General features: G+C 40.3%; 4 protein-coding genes across 6 annotated transcripts; 1 reads left to right on the top strand and 3 right to left on the bottom strand.

The window, feature by feature from the left end:
* Positions 1-4,706: 4,706 nt before the first annotated feature.
* On the bottom strand, positions 4,707-6,944 carry LOC103979060 (uncharacterized). The gene has a single exon (XM_018830684.2). It carries the CDS (start codon positions 6,942-6,944, stop codon positions 4,857-4,859), a length of 2,088 nt encoding a protein of 695 aa, XP_018686229.2. The 3' UTR covers positions 4,707-4,856.
* Positions 6,945-10,890: 3,946 nt separating this feature from the next.
* Positions 10,891-14,523, top strand: LOC135600323 (calcium-dependent protein kinase 26-like). The gene is made up of 5 exons (XM_065094135.1): positions 10,891-11,038; positions 11,695-12,381; positions 12,471-12,767; positions 13,247-13,651; positions 13,737-14,523. The coding sequence occupies exons 2-5, from the start codon at positions 11,805-11,807 to the stop codon at positions 14,003-14,005; spliced, it is 1,548 nt and encodes a 515-aa protein (XP_064950207.1). The 5' UTR covers positions 10,891-11,038; positions 11,695-11,804; the 3' UTR covers positions 14,006-14,523.
* A 453-nt stretch (positions 14,524-14,976) lies between these two features.
* LOC135600064 (UDP-galactose/UDP-glucose transporter 4-like) lies at positions 14,977-18,179 on the bottom strand. 2 transcript variants are annotated; one of them, XM_065094115.1, is made up of 7 exons: positions 17,711-18,179; positions 17,266-17,294; positions 16,974-17,175; positions 16,307-16,549; positions 16,078-16,179; positions 15,572-15,679; positions 14,977-15,485 (listed from the first exon to the last, which is right to left on the bottom strand). In XM_065094115.1, the coding sequence occupies exons 1-7, from the start codon at positions 17,834-17,836 to the stop codon at positions 15,264-15,266; spliced, it is 1,032 nt and encodes a 343-aa protein (XP_064950187.1). In that variant the 5' UTR covers positions 17,837-18,179; the 3' UTR covers positions 14,977-15,263. The 2 variants fall into 2 exon arrangements, with proteins under 2 accessions (XP_064950187.1, XP_064950197.1); XM_065094125.1 differs by lacking the exon at positions 17,266-17,294 and having other exon boundaries at positions 17,711-18,178.
* Positions 18,180-22,381: 4,202 nt separating this feature from the next.
* LOC103979100 (BAG family molecular chaperone regulator 1) lies at positions 22,382-24,214 on the bottom strand. Of its 2 annotated transcripts, none has more exons than XM_018827718.2 (5): positions 23,964-24,214; positions 23,512-23,889; positions 23,157-23,413; positions 22,935-23,081; positions 22,382-22,854 (listed from the first exon to the last, which is right to left on the bottom strand). In XM_018827718.2, the coding sequence occupies exons 2-5, from the start codon at positions 23,717-23,719 to the stop codon at positions 22,570-22,572; spliced, it is 897 nt and encodes a 298-aa protein (XP_018683263.2). In that variant the 5' UTR covers positions 23,720-23,889; positions 23,964-24,214; the 3' UTR covers positions 22,382-22,569. The 2 variants fall into 2 exon arrangements, with proteins under 2 accessions (XP_018683263.2, XP_064950173.1); XM_065094101.1 differs by having other exon boundaries at positions 23,981-24,214.
* Positions 24,215-24,271: the final 57 nt, after the last annotated feature.

The following is a 24,271-nucleotide window of genomic DNA, read 5'->3' as shown; positions in this document are numbered from 1 at the left end:
GTTCGTTTGGTGTTGTTCTATATCTACGACGATGCTGACGTAGTTGTCTAGCGACTTCTATAACAAAAATGGTGGTCGTCTTGTAGTTGACCCGTTGAGCGGATCCCAACCTCAACCCAAAGCTAGGGTTGTCAGAGCTCCTATCACTCCTTTCGTTGTCGCATCAATTTTGGCACCACCTCTCATTAAGTGGTCATTTCATTGCTCTACATCAACGTCAATGTAGTTACCGAGTGACGAAAGAGCCACTCAATATCTACATCAATGTTGACGCAGATGTAGAGTGGCAAAAGGGTCACTTTACAAGAGATGGTGTCGGAACTGATGTGGTAACGAGGGGAACGATAGGAGCTCCGACGACCCTAGCTTTGGGTCAAAGCTGAGATTTGTTCAACGTGTCAATTGTGAGGCAACCACCATCTTCATCGTAAACGTCATGGCGACCACCACTATTTGCATTGATATCGACGCAGTTGTCCTGCGTCGATGTCAACACAGTTGCCCTCTGAAGGTGTAGAGACCTAGACACTAAAAGTAACTAACTATATGAGGTAATATATAATTAGCCCCTTCTACGCATGTTCATCCAAATGTTTGATTCATTAGTATTCTACTCCACTTGTAAGGATCTAATTGGGTGCGATTTTAATTTAGTCCATGGTGATTCTATCAAATTCACTCTTGATCCCACACATCAAATTTGTGATGAATGTGGTCTTAGACTAGTAGACTTAAAAGCACTTGCTAATCCGTAGGTAAACCAAGATTTATAAGGTCATATGACACTTTGTTCTTTGAATCCTCTTGCTCAATTCAAGTGCCTTATGTTTTTAGAATCAAATTCCTGGTCAAAGAATCCTAGAATATAATATAGGTGTTTGATGTCTATCTAGAATGGTTCATCTTTGACTTTGGAAAGTTACATAAATCAACTTTGATTCATTTGCAAGGCATGAAATTATTCTTTATTTATAGAAAAATTATCCACTATATCTGGTACTTGATCCATAGCTATCCTCTTTACTAGCCACCATTTCTAGGCAATAAAATAAATAATTTTATATAGATTAATAGAGTAAGATACCCAATGGTTGAGGTAAGTTAATATTTGTTTTGTTGATGATGCAAATTGAATATTCTTGTTCTTGTATTTGTTTCAAAGGGTGGAAAGGTCTATGACTTTCTCATAATCTATTTCATTGTCATAGCATCCTTCAAATGATCCTTTACATATATATTTTTTATATTGACATCTCAATTTTATATTTATCATGATTTATTGTAATAAATATTAGCTAGTTTGATTTAAATTTGAAGTCTCTGTATTTTGATGTATTGTTGTGGCACCTTCAAATGGGTGGTTGAGATATAAGAAAGGAAGGATGGACGGTTGTGATGGGAGAGTAATCAAAATAAATTAGAGCGCTTGGCCTGTCATCTCTCCCTTCCTTCCGATCTCTTCCGGTCTCTTCCGGTCTCCGTTGCAGCTTCTTTGGGCGCGTGATCGTCTCTGCTTCAGCTACAGCCAGCGCAACTGGAGACGCATCTCGCTCTTCTAGTTGGGTAAATTCTCCCCCTCTAGCCTCCTCTTCTCCCACTTCTTGTGCGCGTTGGATTCCGCTGTTTTGACGCCTGTCGGATCTTAGCCTGGCAGCAGCGCAACTCAGTAGAGCCAGCTTGCCTCTTTTAATCGTTCTTAGCGTGGTACTGTACTCGGAAAGAAGCGACACTGTTTTCGAAATTACGTTCTTTGGCTTGTTATGCTATCGCGAGGGTTTTGCCTCTGCTGGCCGAGCATTCAAACGGTACAACTACTTCTGATTGTCTTATAATTGTCGCTATTTGTATTCAGATCAACAAAACAACGAAGGATAGAAGACAGTGCTTGATATGTTGTTCCTCGTCTTTTTCTTTCTTTCTCTCTGATTTTTCCCCCCCTTTACTTCCATCTTTTTATCATTTTACATATTTTGACAAAAAATTTCCTGATCGGGTTTCTCTCCAGATTTCTCAAATAAAGAACCTAACCTTCCTCTTCATGCTCTGAGCTTTGTACATTTATGATCAATTGTTGACAATGAGCAAGCTTCAATTTACGTACGTGTCTTTCTTAAGAACAAATAAATGAATGTCTCAACTTCCTTCTATTTTTTGCATGATCTAAAACATAAAATGTCTTAGATGAGATTCCTTGGAGTTAATTGACTGGAAAAAAGTTAGTCAGCTTTGAATTTTTGTCTATTTTACTTGATTCACAATTACATATCAATGCATAAATATGCTGATTCAGTGTTTTTTCCTTTTGATCCTACAAATATATGTAGCATCTTGACTACTTCAGTTTCTTTCTCAATCTATTTCAAATGATAATTTGAAGAAGAACCTAGATGTCTAGTGTTTATATGCATAAATATGTCAGCACAATTTTGAATACTTAATCAGAAGAGTAGTAGGATTAACATTAGCAACTACTGCTTGGATCAATGATAAATGAACTAAATTGAGCTGCATTATCTAGGCTTGAGCTATGCCTATCTTGCTTGATTTCAGCTAGTTCAACTACTTAGTGCAAGCACATTAATTGAAAGACAAATTATTGTGCTAAGAGCATTGATCTAGATGCCGTAGCATATTGGTCATAACGATTTGATATTGTACCAATATGTTGTATCAGTCATATAGATAAGGATGGCCCGTGCACAGGCTTCTATCAATACGAGGTTAGCTAGAATTGCTTAAGTTGTAAGCCACACAAGCGACACCTGCCCTCGAAGGGTCAGCCTAGTTGCTCCCTTGTGTGATGTTAGATAAAGTGTTTTTGTCGATCCACAAGATGCACGAAACAAGCAATTGAACATGATGGGAACTATTTTAGCTTCAAAAGGCAGCGGCAGTTCCAAACAACATCAGAGTCCCAGTGTTGAAAAGCTTGATGGAGACTCACACTTGCGCCACATGCAGCTCATGGTCTCACAGGTTGTCAAAGCTCCCCAACTACTTATCTCAAAGCCCTATCCAGACCAGTGCCACCTATGGGTTCTGGAGTTCTGAGATGTCTGGCATTTCATACTGCTAGGTCTATGGCCCGGAAACATTGCTGCAACTTACAAGAAAAGGGTTGATCAGAAAAAAGTTGTTTTGGCTTGTTTCAGTTCAAAAATGCTGAAGGTTGGCAAAACAACCTGCGGCCTGCTTGTACAATGGAGAACAAGCAAAATACATGCAAAATGAGTTTGTCGGACTGTCACACGCCTCGATATTTACATTTTATTGGCCATGAAAGGGTGAGGACAAAGAAAAAAAGGGCCCGTGCGAGCTTGTTGCAACTGTCCATGTCAACATGCAACTTTGCTTCCATGAGCAGAGATTGTTTCCACTACTTAACCCTTTGTGAAATACAAGCAACCTTACCATGATACCAAGGCTTATCCTCTATCAATCATACTGATAGATATTAACATTTTAAACATCTGTAAATAATTTTTAGTGGTATACGAAGGTACAGCATACCACTTTGACTACAGTTTAGCACAAGTGCCAACACCGTATTCGAGTCCATGATTAAGAAGTAGTTAAAAGCCATAACTTGCCAAGTTCTTAGGGTCTAAAGATCATTACTTTAGCAGCAGGAATTCTTTTACATCATCTTAAGTTAGTGTCACGAAAATAAGCCATTCTAATTGTAGGATTTTACACTGCTGATGCACAGTTTGAATTAATTTGAAGTCTCACTAAACTATTAGGCAAGGATTTGTATAAAAAAGAGAACACCATCAAATGTGGATGAATCAAACTAGCTTCGGTGGCTTTGGCAAGACTGGATATCTGTCATCAGAAAGAAAATGTCTTTGGCCCATATGTATACTGTTCCATGAGCTATGCAGGCAGTTCAAATGAACTATTCGATGTTATTGACTGGACAAGTTAGTACTGTATTTTTTGTGCCAGGCTGCTAATTAGTCTGAACATTTTCGATGCTTTACTCAAGGAGTTTGATTGAGTGTTTCAATAATTGCATACATTAACCTTCATGTTTCTTTTCTCAGCATGTTCAAGAAAGAAAATTGAGCAACTAGATTCATGCTTATTATTTCATTAACTTGCAGTAATTGAGAGCATGGGGTATGCATAAGAAGAACCATTACGTCTGTGAATCATTGACCACTGAAAGGTCAGTATATGAATTAGATACTTAATGATGACATTGAACATCTTGTTCATACATGATCTTATCTATCTGAAGAAACATGGAACTGTTAATTATTTCAACCTCATTTTATATGTTTAATGTGTATATAATTACCTTTTGTGTGTGAATTCTGATTATTTTTTGATCCATCTCTGCTGGTTTATATAATCAAGTTGTCTTCTGGTTTCATGCAAAGCCTAGTTTACTGCTTACTGGCATATCTCTGCAGTGTGGAGTCCTGGAACCGAATTGCTTGTCTACACCTTACATTAAGAACAGCCCAAAATGGTAGGTTGACTTTCTACCCCTGTTAACTTAAACGTTGTCATTGGAGCTGGCAAATTTATTTCTTCAGCTCAAGGTACAAACCAAACTAACGTAATGAGGAAGTAAACATTATGTTTGTGCTTGCATCTAGTTTACCTTAACTAATCAGTGACAGTCTTGAAACTATTCAATTCAAAAATGCATCTTATCTCATGAACAATTATTCACAAATCTACTTCTTTAACCCAAATTAAAAAAAAAAATGAATAGTTGATGTTGTCCATACTACATCAATATATTATTGTCTGAACATGGTTGCATGGTGAAAGAATGTCTTCCAATGCTGTGGAAAGTCCAAGCAGAAAACATTGTCAACTGTAGACAATTCAGCCTGTTCACATTACACCTCGATCATTTTCTGGTTTAAAGTAAAATATCTCCGCCTTTCTTTCTCTACAAAATCTGCATCTAGGAACTTAGCAATAAAAGTCCAAAGTCTGTAAGCATCCTCAAAGTTAGTAAGGAAACTGAAGGATGCATTTAGAACATCTATTCCCATATCACTCCTTCCTTTCCTTTTGTTACTTGCAACTGTTACTTCACAGGCTCTTCTCTCCAAGACTTTGTCCTTCTCAGCTTCATATTTGTCTGGGAACCAGATATTATTTAGAAACCCACGACTAAGAGAAATGTTGCTTCTATCTGCAAGCTTTTGTACCAGTTCAGGCTCGATCTTCTCTCCCCTCCAGTCAAAGACATTGAATGCTAATGCAGGTCCCCTGTCAAATTTTATTCGTGGACCATAGATCCTGACGAGGTAATGGCCACTCTCTGAGTGAGGATGCTGCAGCTTCATCAAAGCAATCACCAACCAATTTACGATGCATCGTAATCTGCTGTTTATGTGTAGCAAACCAAGAGAGTCTGCATGGTCCAATCCTCTGCACACGATCTCCATGCTCTTGTCTGCTTCTGTAAGAGTCGTGCTCTTCTCTTCTTGAATGGAATGGCCACATTTTGATAATACAATATCTGATGATATTTCTTTGTTTTCATCATTTTCTTTGGAACTCTCACCCTGCTCAGATCTCTTGACTTGCTTTTGTTTTTGTGTAGAGGCAGATTCTCCAAGCATATTATCCATACCAGCAGAGTCATTACAGATATGTGTCGATATTGGACCAGAGAACGAATTGGTGGTCTCAGTATCATCTTCGTCAAATTGGTTTCTAGAGGAATGAACATCCAAACCTGTTCCTGAATAATCATCAGTCAGTTGTGACAGCCTTCTTGCTGGGATGATGCTCACAATTCCGATGCTCCTAGCAATTGTCGATGACTCCAATGCTGCAATGCTGGACTTTTTGATGAAAAGGCCTGCAAAACCTGATGGATTCTCTCCAAACACTTTGAAGAAGGAGCAGATGATGAAGTCTGGTTGGATCAGTGAGAGGCCAAGGGTGTCCAGGTCCTTCGGCCCTAGAGCACATGCGTCGAGTACCACGTGCCATCCATGTTCTTTGGCCACAGTCATCCATAGATAAGGGTACCTGGCCCCTGAGATCCTGGACTGGAGTGGAAACACAAACAGTCCTCTGCTTTTCTTCTTTCTCTTGCTCAGCTTCTCCATCAATTTTCCAGAATGAATCCTGAGGCTTGGCCACGAGAAGCTAGCAGACATGACTTTGGCTCCTCTCCTTTGGGCGCTCTCAATCATCGCATTCACGGCCTCGCTCTCGTAATCATATACACTTAGCAAACCCTTGTTGGCATGGAATGGATAGGATTCTGCCAACAGCCTGAAAGCAGTAGTCCTATTGGCAGTACAGACCATGCTGTATTCACCATCCAGTATGTTGAGGAATTGCATGATCCTTTTTCTGATTGCTGCTTCTAGAAGAGTATCTTGGTTGCCATACTGCACTTGAGATTTCAAGCTTGCCGACTTGTAAGTGATGCTGAAGAATGGAGGCTGCAGGAGGCCCCAAGGCAGATGATCAGTAGATGAGGACGGTATGGAGGAATGCATTTGTGCATGGGAAAAGAGGCTAAATCCACAGTAATCAAGGCAGACATGATCTGCCAGGTGATAATATTCGTTGTTCCTGATGCGATCTGCTTCTTGCGTCTCACCATACTGTGGATAAATTGTGATGAAGCTGGAGAAGGCATCAGGGAGATCAGGCAGGGACTCATGGTCGGTGAAGTGGGTGTTCGGGAAGACAAAATCCTTCGTCAGCTTAGCAAAATTCGATCGTGAGATCCTCGTAGTGGTGGTTCTCGTGTGGCGCTTAGTGTTGCTGGGCTCGACGAGGTTGAATAAAGATACCGGACAGCAGCCATGGGTGCTTCCCTCTGAACCATCCATGGTGCGAGGAGATTGCCTACCTATCTCGTCTTTCCCTCCCTGTTCTTCCTTGTAACTTTCTTTGTCTCCTCCGGTAGCCTTTGGTGGCCTTCTGAGGTACCTGCGGATGAAGAAGAGCATGGCATTTCACAGGTAGGAGGGAAGGGGCTGTCAGGGAACTCATGAGATTACTCAAGAAGAAGCATCTTTTTTGCTTCTGATATCTTCTAAGCAGGAGTTGTTGATCCTGGGACATCTGATGATGCTCCTATGCCCTTATAGCACACCAAAAATGTCAGAGTTAGACCAACTGCTGATTTAGTCAACAACTTCTGATACCTTGACCGGAAGATGGTAATCATACATAATTATGACTGGTTCTTTGATGGATGATTTCCTCACTTGGTAGCCATTCGATCTTTTGGTTATGGTCCACCTGCATCCTTCAAATTATTGGTGCCTACAGGAACCATTTCAGTCTTCAGAGAGATTGGGGCTGCTTTCTGCCGTATGTAATAAGATTTTTGCACCCCTACAGGAGAAAAAATTTTGCAAGTTGTTCTTGTCAAGATTTTGGATTATAAATGCCAACCGATGTAAGATTACAAATACAAGTGGACAAGGTGGTCATTGTAATGGACAGCTACAAGCAAGCCTTGATGGCGGCCGCTAGCCTACCACGGCAAATGACTTGAAGCTGATTTGTTCGACATCTACTCAACCGTAATTGTTGACCCGATCTATCAGCTCAAACATCCTTGCTAATTAATAGGATGCTTTTTTAGGTAATCATGTCCTGCTTCATATCTTGATTCCAGATTGTAGTAGTATCTCAGACATGTTGTGCTAATGTTCAAACTTGAAAACAGGTAGTCCCTGTTGTGAAGAGCAAAACCAATCTCATTTGAATATGTTTTTATTATCTGTTTATTCCTGATAACATAACCAGGGTTCCTTTCCTAACTTCATGCAGGTCACATGAACCAGGCACCTTTCACCTTATGTTCAGCCTCACTCTTCCCTGTGACTACTTTTTGAGAGAGAGCCAAAGGATCATTTGCTAGACGGTGGAAAGATAGGAGTTGAGAGAATCTTTCAGAGCAGGTGTCCCATCCCATGTCTCACAGTCTGCTCTTTTTCTGTGGCTACAGGCTGCTGTGGACTCCGGTGAGCAGCCATGGAAGCAAGCCTATTCACCGTGCAGTGCAGTGCAGTGCAGTGGAGCAGATCAGCTATGGGTCAATGGGCTGACTCAAGGAGGAGAAAGGGACCCACCACCCATAATTTGTTTCCACCTCTCACTGCCTATGCGTTGATTGGAGAAACAACACGGGGTCCACACGGGTAACAGTGTCTTCACAAAGTGTTTGTCCCGATACCTATGAATCATTGAGGTGTTGGACGTGTTGACTTTTCCAGGACCGCTGACCACGCCCGCCCTTGTTCTTATCCGAGTCTCCGATGGCCCCCACAAACAAAGGAAGAGTGTCTGGTGAGTACTCTTAAAATCATATTCTTTTCAAGGATTTATTCTTCATTTAAGATTAAATAGTTTAAGATAAAATCATGTCTCTATTTATGATCTTACCATCTTGCAATCGAGGTTCTTACTAAACATCAATCAAAATCTGTACCATCATCAATCAGCTAAACTAAGGGTTTTTAGATTAATCGATTTAGATGATGCGGCATCCATTGTTGTGATCATGGTTACTAATTGTTGTGATCACAGCAATAATGGGCTGGACTCAGATCGGGCCGGGTCGTTTCATCTTGGACCCGATTGTAACTGGATCGGGTTGGATCTCTTATTTGGATTGAAAGCAATTAGTAGCTCAACATGACTGTCGACACAATTTATTAAAGCAAAACCACGATATTAATTCCAATATTATTGTATGAATCTAATTAATAACCTAACATGATGAAAGGCTGTAAAGTTGTGATGATAGATTCGTGTACTCTCTCCAACTTCATATATCGAAGCAACCATGACCTAGAAATCATACGCCTTGCCTTGTCACAAGCTACGCTACTCAAAGGTGTGCGTTCATGAAGCCTCCAGCGTGTCCCCGCGTCATGATCCCCACCGCCCACATCGAACGCACGTACGTGTTCCATGATTGGTCTCCGAGTGGGTCATGACGATGGGTTCCGAGGCCGACGCTCCGTGCGCGCGTGCAGGTCAACCGTCGTTCAACTTTGACCACTAAGAAGAATCTACCGATTTGAAATAATTCCCCCGTGCGGGGCAGGCGACAAGAAGACATTGGTATCGATCGACTCATCGGGTGACACGTGAGCGACTCATTTCGACAGAGGTTACGTGGCGGATGGACAGTGGGTCGATGGGCCAAGACCATGCTCGTCTTCGAACATGCGATCTGTGCTGAGGATATTTTGGTGGGTGTAGGGTAGCTTGGAATTTTGCAGTTCAAATATCCATTATCCACCTTTTAATGTCCCCTAAAAAAGGAAAACACACAGACACATTGTCAAGTTCATGTTATTTAGGTCAGAAAGGGGACACCTCAATTACTGAGTGGACAAAAAAGAAAAAAAATATATCTTATCAATTTTTATATTTATTTTTTAAAATTCATATATATATATATGTATATATAAAGAATCTTAATATTTGGAAGAATATATCTGTTATATTAAAATTCAAAATGATAAATATATTATTTTCATATTTAACAACTATATATATGCAAGATTTCCTGAGAAAAGAAACAACAAAATCTTTTTTTTTTATGATAGGATTATTTACTACAAGTAGATTATTATGAATACTAATATTCTTTAGCACTACTACTACTATTCATCCTTGATTTCATTTATGGCTATAATCATTTTAGGTTTCTATACGATTGATTCCATGATCAAACAATGCAATCTATGGCTTGGATGCAAACACCAGTAGCCATCAGCACAACCATTGCAAATTTGGATCACTTGTTCATGTTCCCATCACTGTCCATGGAGCAAATGGATTCAGCAAGAAGCTCTTAATGGAGCGTTGCACTCAAAGTAGTTAGGTAATCTCAATCAACACAAGCTTTTAATTCGTTATAATTAATGCTCTCAATGAGAGATCATGATCATCTCTTCATACTACAAATCTTACAATAAATCATTATATATATATATATATATATATATATATATATATATATATATATAATCTTTGGAACAATGAGAAAAAAATCCTTTTTTATCTCTTCGAAAAACAAACATAAAATATCAAAATTGAAGTGGAAGAACAAATGAGAAAGGGTGATGATATATAAATAAATATAGAACTCCCCCCACCTACTTATATATATACAAGCTAATTACCTTAGCTATATTTAACATTTCGATTCTTATATATTTTTTTAAAAAAATTATATTAACATCCCTATAGTTACGAGTATAAAACATCTATATTTATTTATCCTAATATTATTGATTTTATCAATAAAAATAAAAGATAAAAAGATAGTTTTAATGTTTCAATTAGTAGTGAAGGATGCCACCGATGGTGACAGAGATTGGCGCCGCTTGGGGCTATAGGTTGCTTTTATTGATGAGAAGAGTAATGACAAGAAGTGAGGGTTGTTTTGTATTTGTATTAACCCCGATGTAATTGTTGAGCGACGAAAGAATTATCGATGCAAATACGGAGCAGTGTCACTTTGCAACTACGTTGACGTCGATGGAGATGTAAATTAATACCACTTAGCATCTATATTGATGATTTTTTTTATCGTTCAATGACTATATCAACATCAACGTAGATGCATAGCAACTTTTATCTTTATCGTTATTCTTTTTATCTATAACAATCATCCCGTGACTCTCATCGATGTCATTATCCGTCATGTTCACCACCAACAATTGAAACGTTAATATTATTATTTTTATTTATTATTTTTATATTTTAGTTAATAAAATCAATGATGGTAGGATAAATAGAGATATTTTATTTTTATAATTATAAGGATATTAATGTAACAATTTAAAGAATAAGGAGTAAGATGCTATATATATATATATATATATATATATATATATATATATATATATATATCCTATTCCGCTCCCACAGCAGGAGTTCAAATAGACTTCTCGCCACCGGAAAAGCCGTGGAGTCTCGGCTTCCGCTCCTCTCGGTGGCGAAGGCGACGCGTCCCTGATGAGCCCTGGTGGATCGCCCCGGCCCATCGTCCTTGTCCTCTACACCGTTCAAGGTCATCTTTCTCCGTCGATTTCCCTCTCCGTTATTGCTTTCCTTCGGCTTGCTTGATGTCTTATCGGAGCTTCTTTTGTTGGAACCATGAATCTGAAGTGGTCTCTTGTTTTTCTTCGCTATTCGGTGCGATTTCCTTGTTTAGGCACTTGCCCTGCGGTTGATCTAGGTTTCCCGGGCCGATTTTGGTTGGTCGGGCGGCGTGATCTGCTAGGGTTTCTGGGATCGATGTGATTTCACTTTGGGGTTAGGTTAAGTCGTTTATTTCGGTTCGACTAGCTGGAGGCTTTGGGAAAAATGTGGTTCTGGGACTCTGGTTTTGCAAAAACTGCGTCTTTCTTCCTTTCCCCGCCGGATCTCGAAGCTTCCATCATTTGTATTTGTTGTACTTGGAGTCGAAATTGAGCTATTAAGCCTAGATTGCAACGGTGAAATGTGTGAAAAAGTTGCAATTTTTCCGTTGAACTTTTCCCAAAGTTGGTAGTTTTCGTTTTCTTTCCCGCTTATTTCTCTTGTCTTTTAACCTGTTCCTTTTTCTTCTACTTTTATGAGTAAAATTGAGCTTTGGTCTCGGTTATTCAGGTTAATTACTAAGAAAAAAAATTGTGATACGCAGTATTTTACTTAAGATTTGATTTTTCTTCTTTGCATCTTCAGATCTATCGCAGTGTTGATGGTGGGTGTAGTAGTTTTCAGTGCCACATCGAAGGTGTAACAATTTCTTATCTTGCAAACACTTTCCACGAGGGAGCCTTGAGCTCCTTGTTATGGCTGTTGCCAAGGGCAACAGCAGAGATCCACCTTACAACTGCTACAAGGTCCCTGGCCTCAGTAATCCCATCCTAGAAACCCCCCATATATCATACCTTGAGGACCGATATGTTTTACTGGAAGAATTGGGTTGGGGACAATTCGGAGTTATCAGGGCTTGCTCTGACATGCTTACCGGAGAGTCGGTCGCCTGCAAGTCTATTGCCAAGGATCGTCTTGTCACGCCTGAGGATATCCGGAGCATCAAGCTTGAGATCGAGGTCATGGCACGGCTCTCAGGCCACCCCAACGTTGTCGACCTCAAGGCTGTATATGAGGATAATGACTATGTGCATCTTGTGATGGAGCTCTGTGCTGGTGGCGAGCTTTTTCACCGGCTTGAGAAGCATGGTTGCTTCTCTGAACATGAGGCTGCTGTTCTCTTCCGGCATCTCATGGAAGTCGTGATGTACTGCCATGACAAAGGTGTGGTTCACAGGGACCTGAAGCCGGAGAACATTTTGCTGGCTACAAAGTCTTTATCTTCACCAATCAAACTGGCAGACTTTGGACTAGCTACTTATATCAAGCCAGGTAATTTTCTTGTTCGCTATCTCTTATCACAATTAAGTCTGTTCATTATGTATTTTATTTGCCTCTCAAATTGCATCATAAATTAACAGGGCAGAGCTTGTCTGGGACTGTTGGAAGTCCATTTTACATTGCACCAGAGGTATTGTCTGGGGGATACAATGAAGCAGCTGATGTATGGAGTTCTGGAGTGATTCTTTACATTCTTCTTAGTGGAATGCCACCCTTTTGGGGGAAGACCAAATCAAGGATATTTGAATCAGTTAGGTCTGCAGAGCTACGATTTCCATCTGATCCATGGCAAAGCATATCTGACTCTGCAAAGGACTTAATTGGAGGAATGTTATGTAGAGATCCTACTCAGAGACTCACAGCTAAACAGGTTTTAGGTAAACTTTGAGCAAGAATTCACTTGACAGACAAATTTTAAATGATATCATCTGAACAACACTATTGCATTTGCATACAGATTTTATGCTTAAATATCTCTTATCTATTCTTATAAAAAATAAAAGAAAGAGAGCCACATGTATCTGCTTCATGGTTTATGTGCTGTTTGATTGTAGTTACCATTGAGCATCTAATACATGGACGTGGCTAGAACCACTGGAACCTTCTCGTATATTTCCCCTTGGCTTATGAATTCCAATGACAAGCATAGTGCTGACAAGACAGAAATTTTATGATTAACAATTATCTTTTCCTAATTAGGTGTTTCTGTTCTCCATATGGTATTGCAGTCTTAGAATTATCGTACAAGCCCATCTGGAAGTCCCTTAGATCATGACCCGTATTTCTTTTGCATGATTGTGTGTGTCTAACCTGTCTCTTGTTTTAGCAAGTCTTGAGCTGGCTTCTTGTTTTGCAGATCATTCCTGGATAACAGAACACACACAGCAACCAGAACTCTCATGCGGGCAATGCCATGAAGTCAGTTTTACACCGGGAGACCTGGGAAACTCTTCATTCTCTACCCCTCTTGTGTCTGCAAGCCGTGATGTCAGCTTCAGTACTAGTTCCCTCATTCCCTGCCAGAGAGTTGAAGACCATTCTTTGCCTGCATTCACATGCAGATCATCATGCTCCTCATTTATTGTTGATGTTCCATTCTCTTCTACTATCAGCTTCTCTTTCCAGAATGGCTGTGAATCGGATGGCATGAGATTCTGCTCACAAATGCCGGTGGTGCCAAGTTTTGCTTTCTTCATGCCTGAGCAACAAAAACCATTCAGTTTTACGAGTGAAGAATTAAAGATCAAGGCATTTCAGACTGGTAACTATTGCTTCAGTTTGCTCTTTATGTCTTCAGTGCTCTTTAAAATGATCAACTTCCATTCATTCTGCTGTGTGATGTGCAGACTCAAGCTTGAGGAAGCTCTCTGTGTTACCCTACTCGGCTGCATGCTCTAGTCGAGACTTAAGAGAATTGGATCATAAAGGGCTTGAAGCTAGAAGAGGACTCGGAACTAATTCCAGAGCCATTGGGATCCACAGCAGAAGGAACCACACCATCGGGCTTGGTGAGCGTGACCAGCTTGATCTTGTGGTTTCGGAGTCGGTCATACGTTGGGCATCATGCACGCACCTCTCAAGTGCACCGTCCCTTAGGTCCTCCCTTGTATGTTGACATCCTGGAGACCTCAAATCGACGAACCCGTTTGAGATCCTACTTCATGTTGTGTTTGTCAGCATAACTCGCATATGGTCACAAGCCGGCACCTTTGATGAACATTCATCTCTTTGTCCAAGTTGTTGTGGGTAGAGTAGAGCCCCGCAATGTATGTGCTGTGTTCTCCTCCATGCATCAGTGGTAAATCACTTGTGTAAGAATCACATTTGGCAATTTGTGTGGGACCATCAACCTCCTTTGTGCAGGCTGTTTGCTTGATGACATGGTAAAAATATGGCAAAATTTGGGTTCTTTGCTGGTCCAGTGTTGGCTGGTCTAAATTTGTTTAGCCAGCTTGATGCTTCTCATGATATGAACGTTGCTTGCCAGGTGCTGGCTTTCATCAACAAAAATGGTGGTTTGATGAGGTTTTTCTTGCTCAGCCAAGGAAGAAGATAGCTATGTCATTGTTATCAAGCAGCTAAACATTTTTTGTGAGGATCCCTTGTGGCAATATTGAGCTGCTTTCTTGTTGATATGTTGATAAGTGTTGTGTTATTGTTGCTCTAAGGTGTAGTCTCGACATTGTTGGTGCTACTCTACTCATTGAATGTAAATCTGTGTGAAGATGGAAGAGACTGTCATCAGCATTTATTTCCAAAGAAACAAAAGGTGTTATTTGGAGAGGTCACCAACATTTTGTGACACATTATGTGTATAACCCATCTTAAACTTTTGTTTGATGTAATATGACTCTTTTATTTTATAAAAATTATAAAATGAGATTTAGAACTCTCAAGTAAATGATGGTTGAAGAGAAATCATATGGTATGACCGTAAGATAATCTTATATCAGTATGCTGCTGTTACAGAAATAACGTAACCACATTTAGAGGTAAGAAGACTAAGACTATGTACATTGATATTTAGACATCAAACCAATAACACTTATTAAATCCAAAGTAATAATGAGTAAGGTTCAAATCATGAAAACAATCTCTCAATATAATTCTTCATGAACATAATTATTTCCTTTCCATGAGTCATGGAGAAGATTATGCCATCTATGTTGGCAATATACTCTCTCCAGCTTAGTCAACCTAGAGAACAGTACCTACAAGGTTATGCAGACAACCAGCAGTGTAGTTTACGTTGAGTTGAACCGAGCCATTGATTTCAAAGAGAGCAGCAGTAAAGGAGGGAAGGCACTCCACCACCATAGTGTACATATTCTCACTAGAAACAAATTGGGAACATTAGTAGAATCTACTGTTCTTCAGACTAATGAATTCCTCTCTTCATCTTGCCCAATGTGATCCTCATGGTGTTGCTGTTTCCGCTTTTGTTTCTGTGGATTTGAATCTTTGTAGTCTGGAAGCAGCTTCAGAACAATTCCCATCGCGATCAACAGAAGCCCGCTGCAATGCTGCTCGGTTAAAGGTTTTGTAAATATCAGATATGATAGTAGAAGTGTGACTGCCTTCCTCGCTGTAGTTACCTACGAAGAACAGGAACAAGCAATTCTTATTTATGGCATCATGAATCTGTACCAGCTAAATCATAATAGGAGATCCGATATCGTACCAAGGCGGTGGTTGCTGCACCAAATATCGCAACGAGCGACAGCACCGATACTTGTCCAACATAGGTAGCCATTGCTTCAAACACTAGAACAGCATACACATACAGATGCTACATTTGAAGATGGAAAAATGTCTGTTAATTGAAATCCAACTTTTCACCTCTGTTTTGTTGGAAGTAATTTGATGGAAACATGTTTACAAAAAAATAGTATCAAGTAATATATTTTAGAAGAAATTATGATGACAAGCATTACAAGCGAATTCTATTTTGCCACAATTATTTATAAAGAGTGCAGCTTTACAGTTCAAGACTTCAAATTTATTAGCCTAAGCAAAATTCACAAAACGCATCTTCCGAGAAGAAATTCTCATGGTAACATGTTTTACTTTGAATATGATTCTTGCAATATAATGAGATTTTTCTTGATTTCAACTGTTAACAACTTACATTTGCAATTTTCTTAAACGAAACAAGGGGAGAAGGACAAGAAGGATCAATTGTGTCACCTCTTTGCATGAGTTCCATGCCGTGAAGAGCTCCCCTGTCAAAAGCATAGGCGGGATCAACAAAGGTAGCCCCACGACAGTCGAACAAAAGAGCATCTCCATCTGTGACACCGTCAATCATGTCTTACATATGTTCCAGGTGAGAAAGGATAAGAAATGTAGTTCCCACAACAGATGGGAGCCAAGAAGATCTTTAGTGGAACATGAGCGGACACAGAACTTGAGTTACCTGAGTGGTCTCCGGATTCATAGTAAATATAGCCTCCTGCAAATTACCAACAAAGGAGTCCATGACGAGGGCACTCGATACCATGACCACGCCTATCACGCTAAAATTGGGCGATGTTTGGGCGTCGGCCAAGGTGAAGAGGATGAGACCCACAACGAGAAGCACTGCAGAGATGTATTCATGCAATGGGTACTTGCGTCGAAGACCCGGGATGAAGGCTCCCATTATCATCACTGGCAACACCTGACGTGCACAAGAAGGCATCCAAAACCACACAATTCACAGAGAATCCATGGTGAGTGTGTTTCCTGAATGCAAACCTCTTCTTTCCCAAAATAAAAAACGCATCAAACAATACATTAGGAAAGAACAGACGTGCAACACTGTCATGTGAAGCTAAACTAGCACATGGTTCAAAAGAGCTAATCTAGATTTGAGTGATTGACTTGAGAAGTAAGCACATGGTGAGTATCTTGAGAACCACAAATTGGATTCCATGCATGTTGACACCTGACAACTGAGTTGAGGTATGAATTAAACTATGAAAGCATTAAACACCACAATGAACCATCAATTTGACGTTTGCAACATTCAAGAACAAATGCAGCATGAACCAAGAAAAACTGGAAGATGTTAATGGAGATCAGAAGAACATGTGAAGCCAGACCTTGGTAGATTTAAACATCAACTGTGCCGGGTAGTTCAAGAAGGCCAGAGATCCTTTGGTCAGTCCATGTGATCCCATAAGAACACCAGACAGTTTGACATACGTGTTCCATGGATTCACCATCTGCTTTGTGGTGAAGCCCTGCAGGTGTATGAGCCCCAGATACACAAATCCTTGCACAAAGGTGAAGTACCAGCCGTAGCTGCAAAGAAACATGATCACTACTGAGATCAAAACTAGAGATTGAACAACATATAGAGTAGATTAAGATAGAAAGCACCGAGAATATAACCTGAATTGCAAACGATTGTACACATATTCCTGAAACAAAAAGTGAAAAAAGAGGAAATCGAGCACAATTAGATATGCTGAAAAGATTACAGGGTGAATGCATGCATGCATGCAGCAAAGGAAACCCTCAGAAGAATATGTACTAATACCTAAAGATCAAACTCTTGAAGTCGCAAAAGAAAACTGAGATCGAACGTTTCCACACATTCGTGAATAAACAAGAAAAAGTTTGGCAAGGGAAGCATAGAGGAAGAAAGAATCTCTCCAAGTTCACATGACTGCATCAAAAAACGAAGAATGGTGCAATTTTTGCGTAGTCATCGCGAGAAACAAGAACAAGATTGGAATTTTCGCACTGTGAATGTAGGAAGAAGAATAAATTTTGATCCTTTGTGCATGATTAACATAGACAACAACAAATTCAGAAAGCAACAGCAGTAAACTACCTCACAAATGCCATTGATGAGGTAGCCAAAGAAGAACCCGGAGGAACACAAGAGAAACTGCTGCCATTTGGGCCTCTCTGTCAATGGTATCCCAAACAGAGACCTCGACTTCCCCTCTCCTTTCATCCCCCCCCCCCTCTCTCTCTCTCTCTCTCTCAAACACACACACACACACAACAAATGGATTGGATTTTACCACCGAAGAACTAACTCATGGTCCCAAACACTAAAAGGAGAGAGCAGGAGGCAAGAAAAGAATCACGCTATTGATTCAACCGAAATAAGGATTGAGACAGTGATACAAAACGAACACCAATCCGGAAACCTCTCTCCTCTCCTCCTCGTTATCACGACATGTCTCCCGCTATATCTCGATCGGTTTCCTCTTCCTATTGTCTCGTCCTCGCTTCCTCTTCTTCCCGTCCTTCCCCCTGTCGTCTGCTTTTAAGGAAGGCGAGCTTCTTATGGAAGGGAAGGAAAGAATTAATAGCGACGCGGTTCGATATTTCGCTGTTATGTTCTCCGCAAAGTATAAGAGCTTTATATATCGTCCGATACGTGTGAACGGCTATGATCAGGGCAGCGAGGAAGATGGACGGCTAAAAAGGCCACGCGGGGGGAACACGGAGACAACACACCACGTCTTATCGTGCGATCTTGTCCGTTCATACTGATGATCCAACGGTTGCGGAGGGCTCCCGTTCCATAACGGTGACCGGTTTTGGAAGCATTGCCGCGTGGGGAGTCGGGTGGGAAGAGCACGGACGCGTGTTGATCTGCGCGGCGTCTTACGCGGGAAATTGTTTCCTTACAGTGCTTTTCTTACTCGACTTATTACCCGTTCTGTGATTGGACAACTCTACGGGATTTTGCCCGTCCGTTTCCGATGATAAGAAAGGTAACTAATGCGAGTAACTTTAGACGAGTGAGAACTCTGTTGCTCTTTTTTCCATGGCGTCCGCTGGTTTTATTGTCTTTGGAAGTCGTGCAATCGAAAGATTAAATGCTTTGATTAAGAGAGGTTAATACGACACTATTATTATTATTATTATTATTATTATTGAATTGAAGTTAGTGGTGTGTGTTGTTGACGTTTGGGTTTAACGATTAAAAATTAGTATGAATTTGTTGGACAATGATAATAACTCGATGTATAAAAAAATAAATAAATTAATTATAAAAATTATAAAATAATATTTACATATTTTGATTTTTTAATATATGTCCATGGATACAAATAAAAAAATTTAACATAAAAAAATAACTCACATTCATTCTTTCGACAATGTATTATACTAGTCGAAATCTTTAGATACATAATAAGGTATTTGTTGAGCAAACCCAACATTGATTAGCAAATATTTCCTTCCATTCTTGAAATTGTTGTCCTCCGAGTAACATTGTTATGCTGTTATGATTTACACTTGTCAATCAATTCATCCAAAATATAATTTAAGGTTACCAAAATCTAGTTTATGTGAGTTTGATTGATATAAATATTAAAAAAAAAATCTAATAGTTGTATGAAGTTTAAATTTTTTTTCTTATAAATATTATATATTAATTGAGTAAATGATAAGTGATTGATAGGGAATTTATCATTAATTGACACGCGATTGTCAATTTAAGTCATTTTTCATCTAGAATTTGACAAGAAAGATAATTACAAACTTCCTTCGCTTCCTTTATAATAAGGAGGACAATTCTAAACCTCGTTCTTAACCTTTACGACAAACTTCATTCAAAAATATAAAAATATATTTTAAATATGAAAATAAAAATGTAACTCGTTTCTTTTGAATTATTCGAACTAATACTTTGGAACATCATATTCCTTACTTGATCGTTGGAGGGATCGGTTCAAAAAACTCCTCTCGACCTCAGCCTTCGTGCAAGTGATATCTCAGGAGTCTGATACATCAAAATCGAAAGCTTCATATTTTCATATTGGGAATACAATCTTTTTGCCTTTAATTGAGTAAATGATAAGTCTGGACCATATCGAACCGATGAGGATGTCAATAACATTTTTTTCGAACAACAATAAATATTTATTTTAGTTGGCAAACAAATATATATATATAATTAATTAATTAATTAATTAATCATGTGACATGTGATCTCTTGTGCGGTATTAAAGTTAGAGGTTGACTAATAATATTAAAACAGAAAAGTCAAAAGTTGACTAACAATCAAGATTTATGGCGTCAAGAACGACGTGCACAATAAAAGTCTTGCTGGCCACGATTAATGAGATTTAGTAAGAGTTGGTATGATGATATTTATCCGAAGCAATATAAAATTACAACTGCAGCCAACCATCGAAGGGGTTTGAAGATATGTGAAGGGAAATAATGGTCATATCATGTTGATGTTGATGAAAGCAAACATGATTAGTACTTTGCACATGGTTAGTAAAAAATAGAAATAATAAGACAATCCAGATGTAGTTCGAAGATCATGATCTCAAGACCAACATTTTTATAATAGGGACATGAGATATGTATGCATCGATCCCTATGTTTTGGTTTACATATATATGATTAAGGTTAACCTATGAGTACGTTTGAAGTGTTTTTAGAGGTTGATGTTGTTGCCTTTGGGAAGAAGGGTGTTGACTTTTTTTTGCCGTTGATAGGACACAAAGTGGCCATGCACCTATTTGTTGAAACAAACATGTGCCATGGCTAGAGATGCTCATGTGCATGTCTTCGTTTACCCGGCTTCTTGGTATAAATATTGGTAAGATCATTTAGTATCACGTTAATTAGGGATTATGAGAACTAAAGACTTATAAATTCATCAGATTTCTCTTACCCTCAAATATATCTTTTAAAGCTCACATGTTCCGAAAGGATAAAATCGTGCACATACGCTCATTGTCCAAAACGGAAAATTCCTCGTGAGCCTACATGCCATGCTTATAAACCTACGGATTCAAAAAATCGTCAAATCTTTCTTACCCTTAAAGGAGCATGATCGATCGATCAAATGGTCACTTATTATATACCATTGTAAAGTTTTTATCGTTAATAAAGGGGAAGAGCATACCAAATGATCCCTCATCATGTATTACTATGGAGTTCTTATCAGTGATGAAAGGGAAGAGTGTACCGAGACTTATGATTGATGAAGGGGAAGAGCGTACCAAAGGAAGAAGAGACAGAAAGGTAAAATAGAAATCTTGAGGATCACGGAGTACTGTCAATTGTTTTAAGTTTCTATTTTAAGTTTATGACTAAAATATTATTATTATTATTATTATTATTATTTTTATTTTTTGAATACTTTAACTCAAATCATAAGTAAACCTGATTCAGATCCAAAGTCTATCATAAGATATGATATGACATTCTTGGATATTTGCATGTCAATCATTATTTTGTCTAAACAATGTTGGTTAACATAATTTACAGAACCAAATTTACTTTGTTCATCAGTCCAATATGATAGGAGCGGCTGTAGTCTGCAACCAAAACTATTTCCTTTTGTTATTCATCTGTTAAAGGCTAGACTATATTTCGGTGGTTTCATCGATCATCATTTCCAATTCAGAAGAACAGATATCACAGCCTTCTCAAATGATAAAAGCTGAAAGCTCATGTTTTGTTTGATTCAATTCCTGAATCAAGAAAGCTCATGATAGATTCTTTTAAGAACTTTTTGTTCCCAAGTTGATGATACAAGTCCATCGATCGTTTACAACCCATGACATACTATAACCAAGTGGATTTGAGGCATAACAAGATTAAGATCGGATGATCGTACGTCCAAAATACTTAAGCTCAAGTTAATGGTCGTCGTCGAGGCATGATATTTTAAGGATAAAAAAAAAACTCACAGCACAACCTAATTTTACTGGGCTAGTGATTCGGTTTCTGTATCACATAAACAACCTCTCGTCAGGAAACAAAAACCTTTTGCTACTGTTCATCTCTTCGGCCAACTTCCACAATCCAATCATTTGGAAGATGAAAAAGAGATGTGGTGGTGGTGGTGGTCGATATAGGGGGAATGTTCAAAAATTCCATGACATATCAACTGGTACGAAATCAGTAGACTGCATTATATGCCTTCATAACAAGAGAAAGGATTCAAGTGCTCGGATAAAAGAAGATGGAAGAAAGAGAAGAAATGGTCAAAAGGTGGGTGGAAGCAGCTCGCATCCAAGATATGGTGTGGATGATGGCTGAACTGGATTCAACCCGGTCGCAGGTGGATACAAAAGATGTCCTGCTGTCTTCCAGAAAAAAAGTTGTTTGGATTCATTGAAATCTATCACATCACCAGCTTTCATGGAGTACGGCTGTTTCCATCGATGTTGAGCCTGGAGAACAACAGTAGCACCATGCAAGATTCAATCTAACCAGTAGATCATGTGACCCTGCTTTGACCACTTGTAGATCATGAGATCACTGTGATTGCAGTGTACGTCAGATCGTTCGTGGTCTTTATTGGCAAGAAAGGCATCGAGACAAAGCCAACTCATGTTCTTGAGTCTTACTTTTACCATGCTCGAATAAAGAAATGCAAATGATGAGCATATAATAAGACCATTAACTCGCCACTTCTATTTCTTCAATGCATCTGCAATCATTTTGCTTGCTAGCTTTTGGAGCTTAGAAAACAAAAAAAAGGGGAAAAAGGAAAAGATTTGATGCTGCACATACATACCGTGAACAAAAATTCTCTGACATAAAAAGAGTATGTATCTTGAAATGGTTGATACAACATATTGACATGAATCCATTTATTCTTATGTAGTTGGAGGTATGCACACAAAAGAATAGTAGCGACGGAGAGCAAGCGAGCGAGGACGTACTGCTGTTGATTCTGCTGAGTTGCTCATGGCGGAGACATCAGAACAGCTCCCAGTCGAACCTTGTGGTGGGGGTGGATGACGCGGTGGAGGTGGCGGTGGTGGCCGGCGTGGAGGTGGATGGCATGAACAAGGAATCAAATGTGTCCCAGTTCGCGGTGGTCACCACCACCGGTTGCGGTGGCTGCTGCCTCTGCTGGTGTTGCTGATACTGCTGCTGCTGCTGCTGCTGTTGAGGATGATGGACATGCCCATTGGCTCTCGGCGTTGCATTCTTGATCTTGATCAGATCGAGCGTTTCCACATACTTCTGCACCCTCCTAACCTGCACCGGAAGTGCTCGTTTACTTCCACCAGTTGAGATCCAAACCGCAGAAGCTCACCTAAAGAACACGTTTAGTCCACCTGTAATCTCCTCTGTTGCTTCACGTCCCCGTCGGCGACGACGCCGTCCAACTTGAGCAGCTCGTTCATCAACAACTCGATCAGCCGAACCACGTCCTGGTCCACCACTCTCCCGCCTTTGTTCACGATCGCCTCCAACGCCGACACCTGCGAATCCATGCTTGCATCACCAACATAGCCGAGAGATTCTTGCTGCGGGGTTGCGGGTGGAGATATGTGTACCTTGGACGCCAGCTTGTCGACCTCCATGCTGATGGCGGAGATGGACTTGGCTGCCTTCTCCATCTTGTCGGTCTTGCGCGTCTCCAGCAGCCGCTTCGCCTTCGCCGTCGGGTCCTCCACCAGCACTACCTTCGACCGGTCCTTCACGCCGGCGGTGTCGAGGAATGCGGCGGAGTCCCGCTCCTTGTCCTTGTAGATCAGCTTCTGGTCGAGCGGATGCATCCCGATACGCGCCGACAGCATCTTCTTCAGCTCCCCTGCCAAGCCATCATCATAAGCTTGTAAGGCCGGAGAAGAAGGAAAAGGCAACACGGAACACTGCGATCATCATCGGTATCACGAGTCTCATCGTTACCGAAGGTGGCCTGAGAGCTGATGTAGATCTCGTGGTAGACGGAGCCATGCTTGACCTTGACACGGATGGTCGGGACGACGGCAGCGGGTGGCCCGGACTCGGAATCGCGCTTCTGTACCACCATTCCGCCGGGAGTCACCTCCCATTCGGCACCCTTCTCCTCCACCACCACCTGCTTCGCAGCTCCATATCCTGTCCTCGACGGCATTCTGCTACCCTCCCCGGAAGATGCACAGCAGCGCAAACTACGATGCGATCAAAAGCTACTGCAAACAGAATCCATCGCGGCTGCTCTGCGCTTCTGCCAAAGATCGCCGCAACGTTTTGGACTCGGATAGATCTACTTCAGAAGAGCAGCAGCCACGAAAAAGAAGACGACTACCAGCAATAAAAAAAATTGCTAAGCAAGAAGAAGCCAATATATAAAGAATGGAGAGGATAGAGAGATTAACTTGGCTTCAATCTTAACCTCACCACCACCAGCACCACCAGCACCACCAAGCAGAGCAACAGGTCACAGAAAGCGAAAGCAATCACCCACCAAACTCTTACCACACCCGAAGCTTCCATCCAACAACACTTCACGATGCGTGACCCGACGCTTCCTGTTCTGCTTTGCCACAACAAGCCATCATTCGCGCTCTGATCTCACCGGTGCATCATGAGCTCGCAAGCATCGGCAGCAAGAACAAAGTGGCCACATCGTAACGTGCGTGTCGGTCGTCGCCCAAGGTAAAAGAAAAATAAAGATCAACCCGGT

The sequence above is a fragment of the Musa acuminata genome, chromosome BXJ1-1 (assembly GCF_036884655.1).
Source record: "Musa acuminata AAA Group cultivar baxijiao chromosome BXJ1-1, Cavendish_Baxijiao_AAA, whole genome shotgun sequence".
In the NCBI taxonomy this organism is placed as follows: Eukaryota; Viridiplantae; Streptophyta; class Magnoliopsida; order Zingiberales; family Musaceae; genus Musa; species Musa acuminata.
Note: the sequence above shows the minus strand (reverse complement) of the source record. Positions and strands in the feature narration are given on the sequence as shown.

Coding starts and splice junctions, on each gene's coding strand:
- LOC103979060 (XM_018830684.2), bottom strand. CDS start 6,944: ATGCTCTTCTTCATCCGCAGGTACCTCAGAAGGCCACCAAAGGCTACC.
- LOC135600323 (XM_065094135.1), top strand. CDS start 11,805: ATGGCTGTTGCCAAGGGCAACAGCAGAGATCCACCTTACAACTGCTAC. Junction 12,382..12,470: donor AGCTACTTATATCAAGCCAG/GTAATTTTCTTG, acceptor ATAAATTAACAG/GGCAGAGCTTGTCTGGGACT. Junction 12,768..13,246: donor CACAGCTAAACAGGTTTTAG/GTAAACTTTGAG, acceptor CTTGTTTTGCAG/ATCATTCCTGGATAACAGAA.
- LOC135600064 (XM_065094115.1), bottom strand. CDS start 17,836: ATGAAAGGAGAGGGGAAGTCGAGGTCTCTGTTTGGGATACCATTGACA. Junction 16,550..16,973: donor TGATGTTTAAATCTACCAAG/GTCTGGCTTCAC, acceptor TGTGCACGTCAG/GTGTTGCCAGTGATGATAAT. Junction 15,486..15,571: donor GTGCAGCAACCACCGCCTTG/GTACGATATCGG, acceptor TGTTCTTCGTAG/GTAACTACAGCGAGGAAGGC.
- LOC103979100 (XM_018827718.2), bottom strand. CDS start 23,719: ATGCCGTCGAGGACAGGATATGGAGCTGCGAAGCAGGTGGTGGTGGAG. Junction 23,082..23,156: donor TCGACAAGCTGGCGTCCAAG/GTACACATATCT, acceptor ATGGATTCGCAG/GTGTCGGCGTTGGAGGCGAT. Junction 22,855..22,934: donor AGCAACAGAGGAGATTACAG/GTGGACTAAACG, acceptor CTTCCGGTGCAG/GTTAGGAGGGTGCAGAAGTA.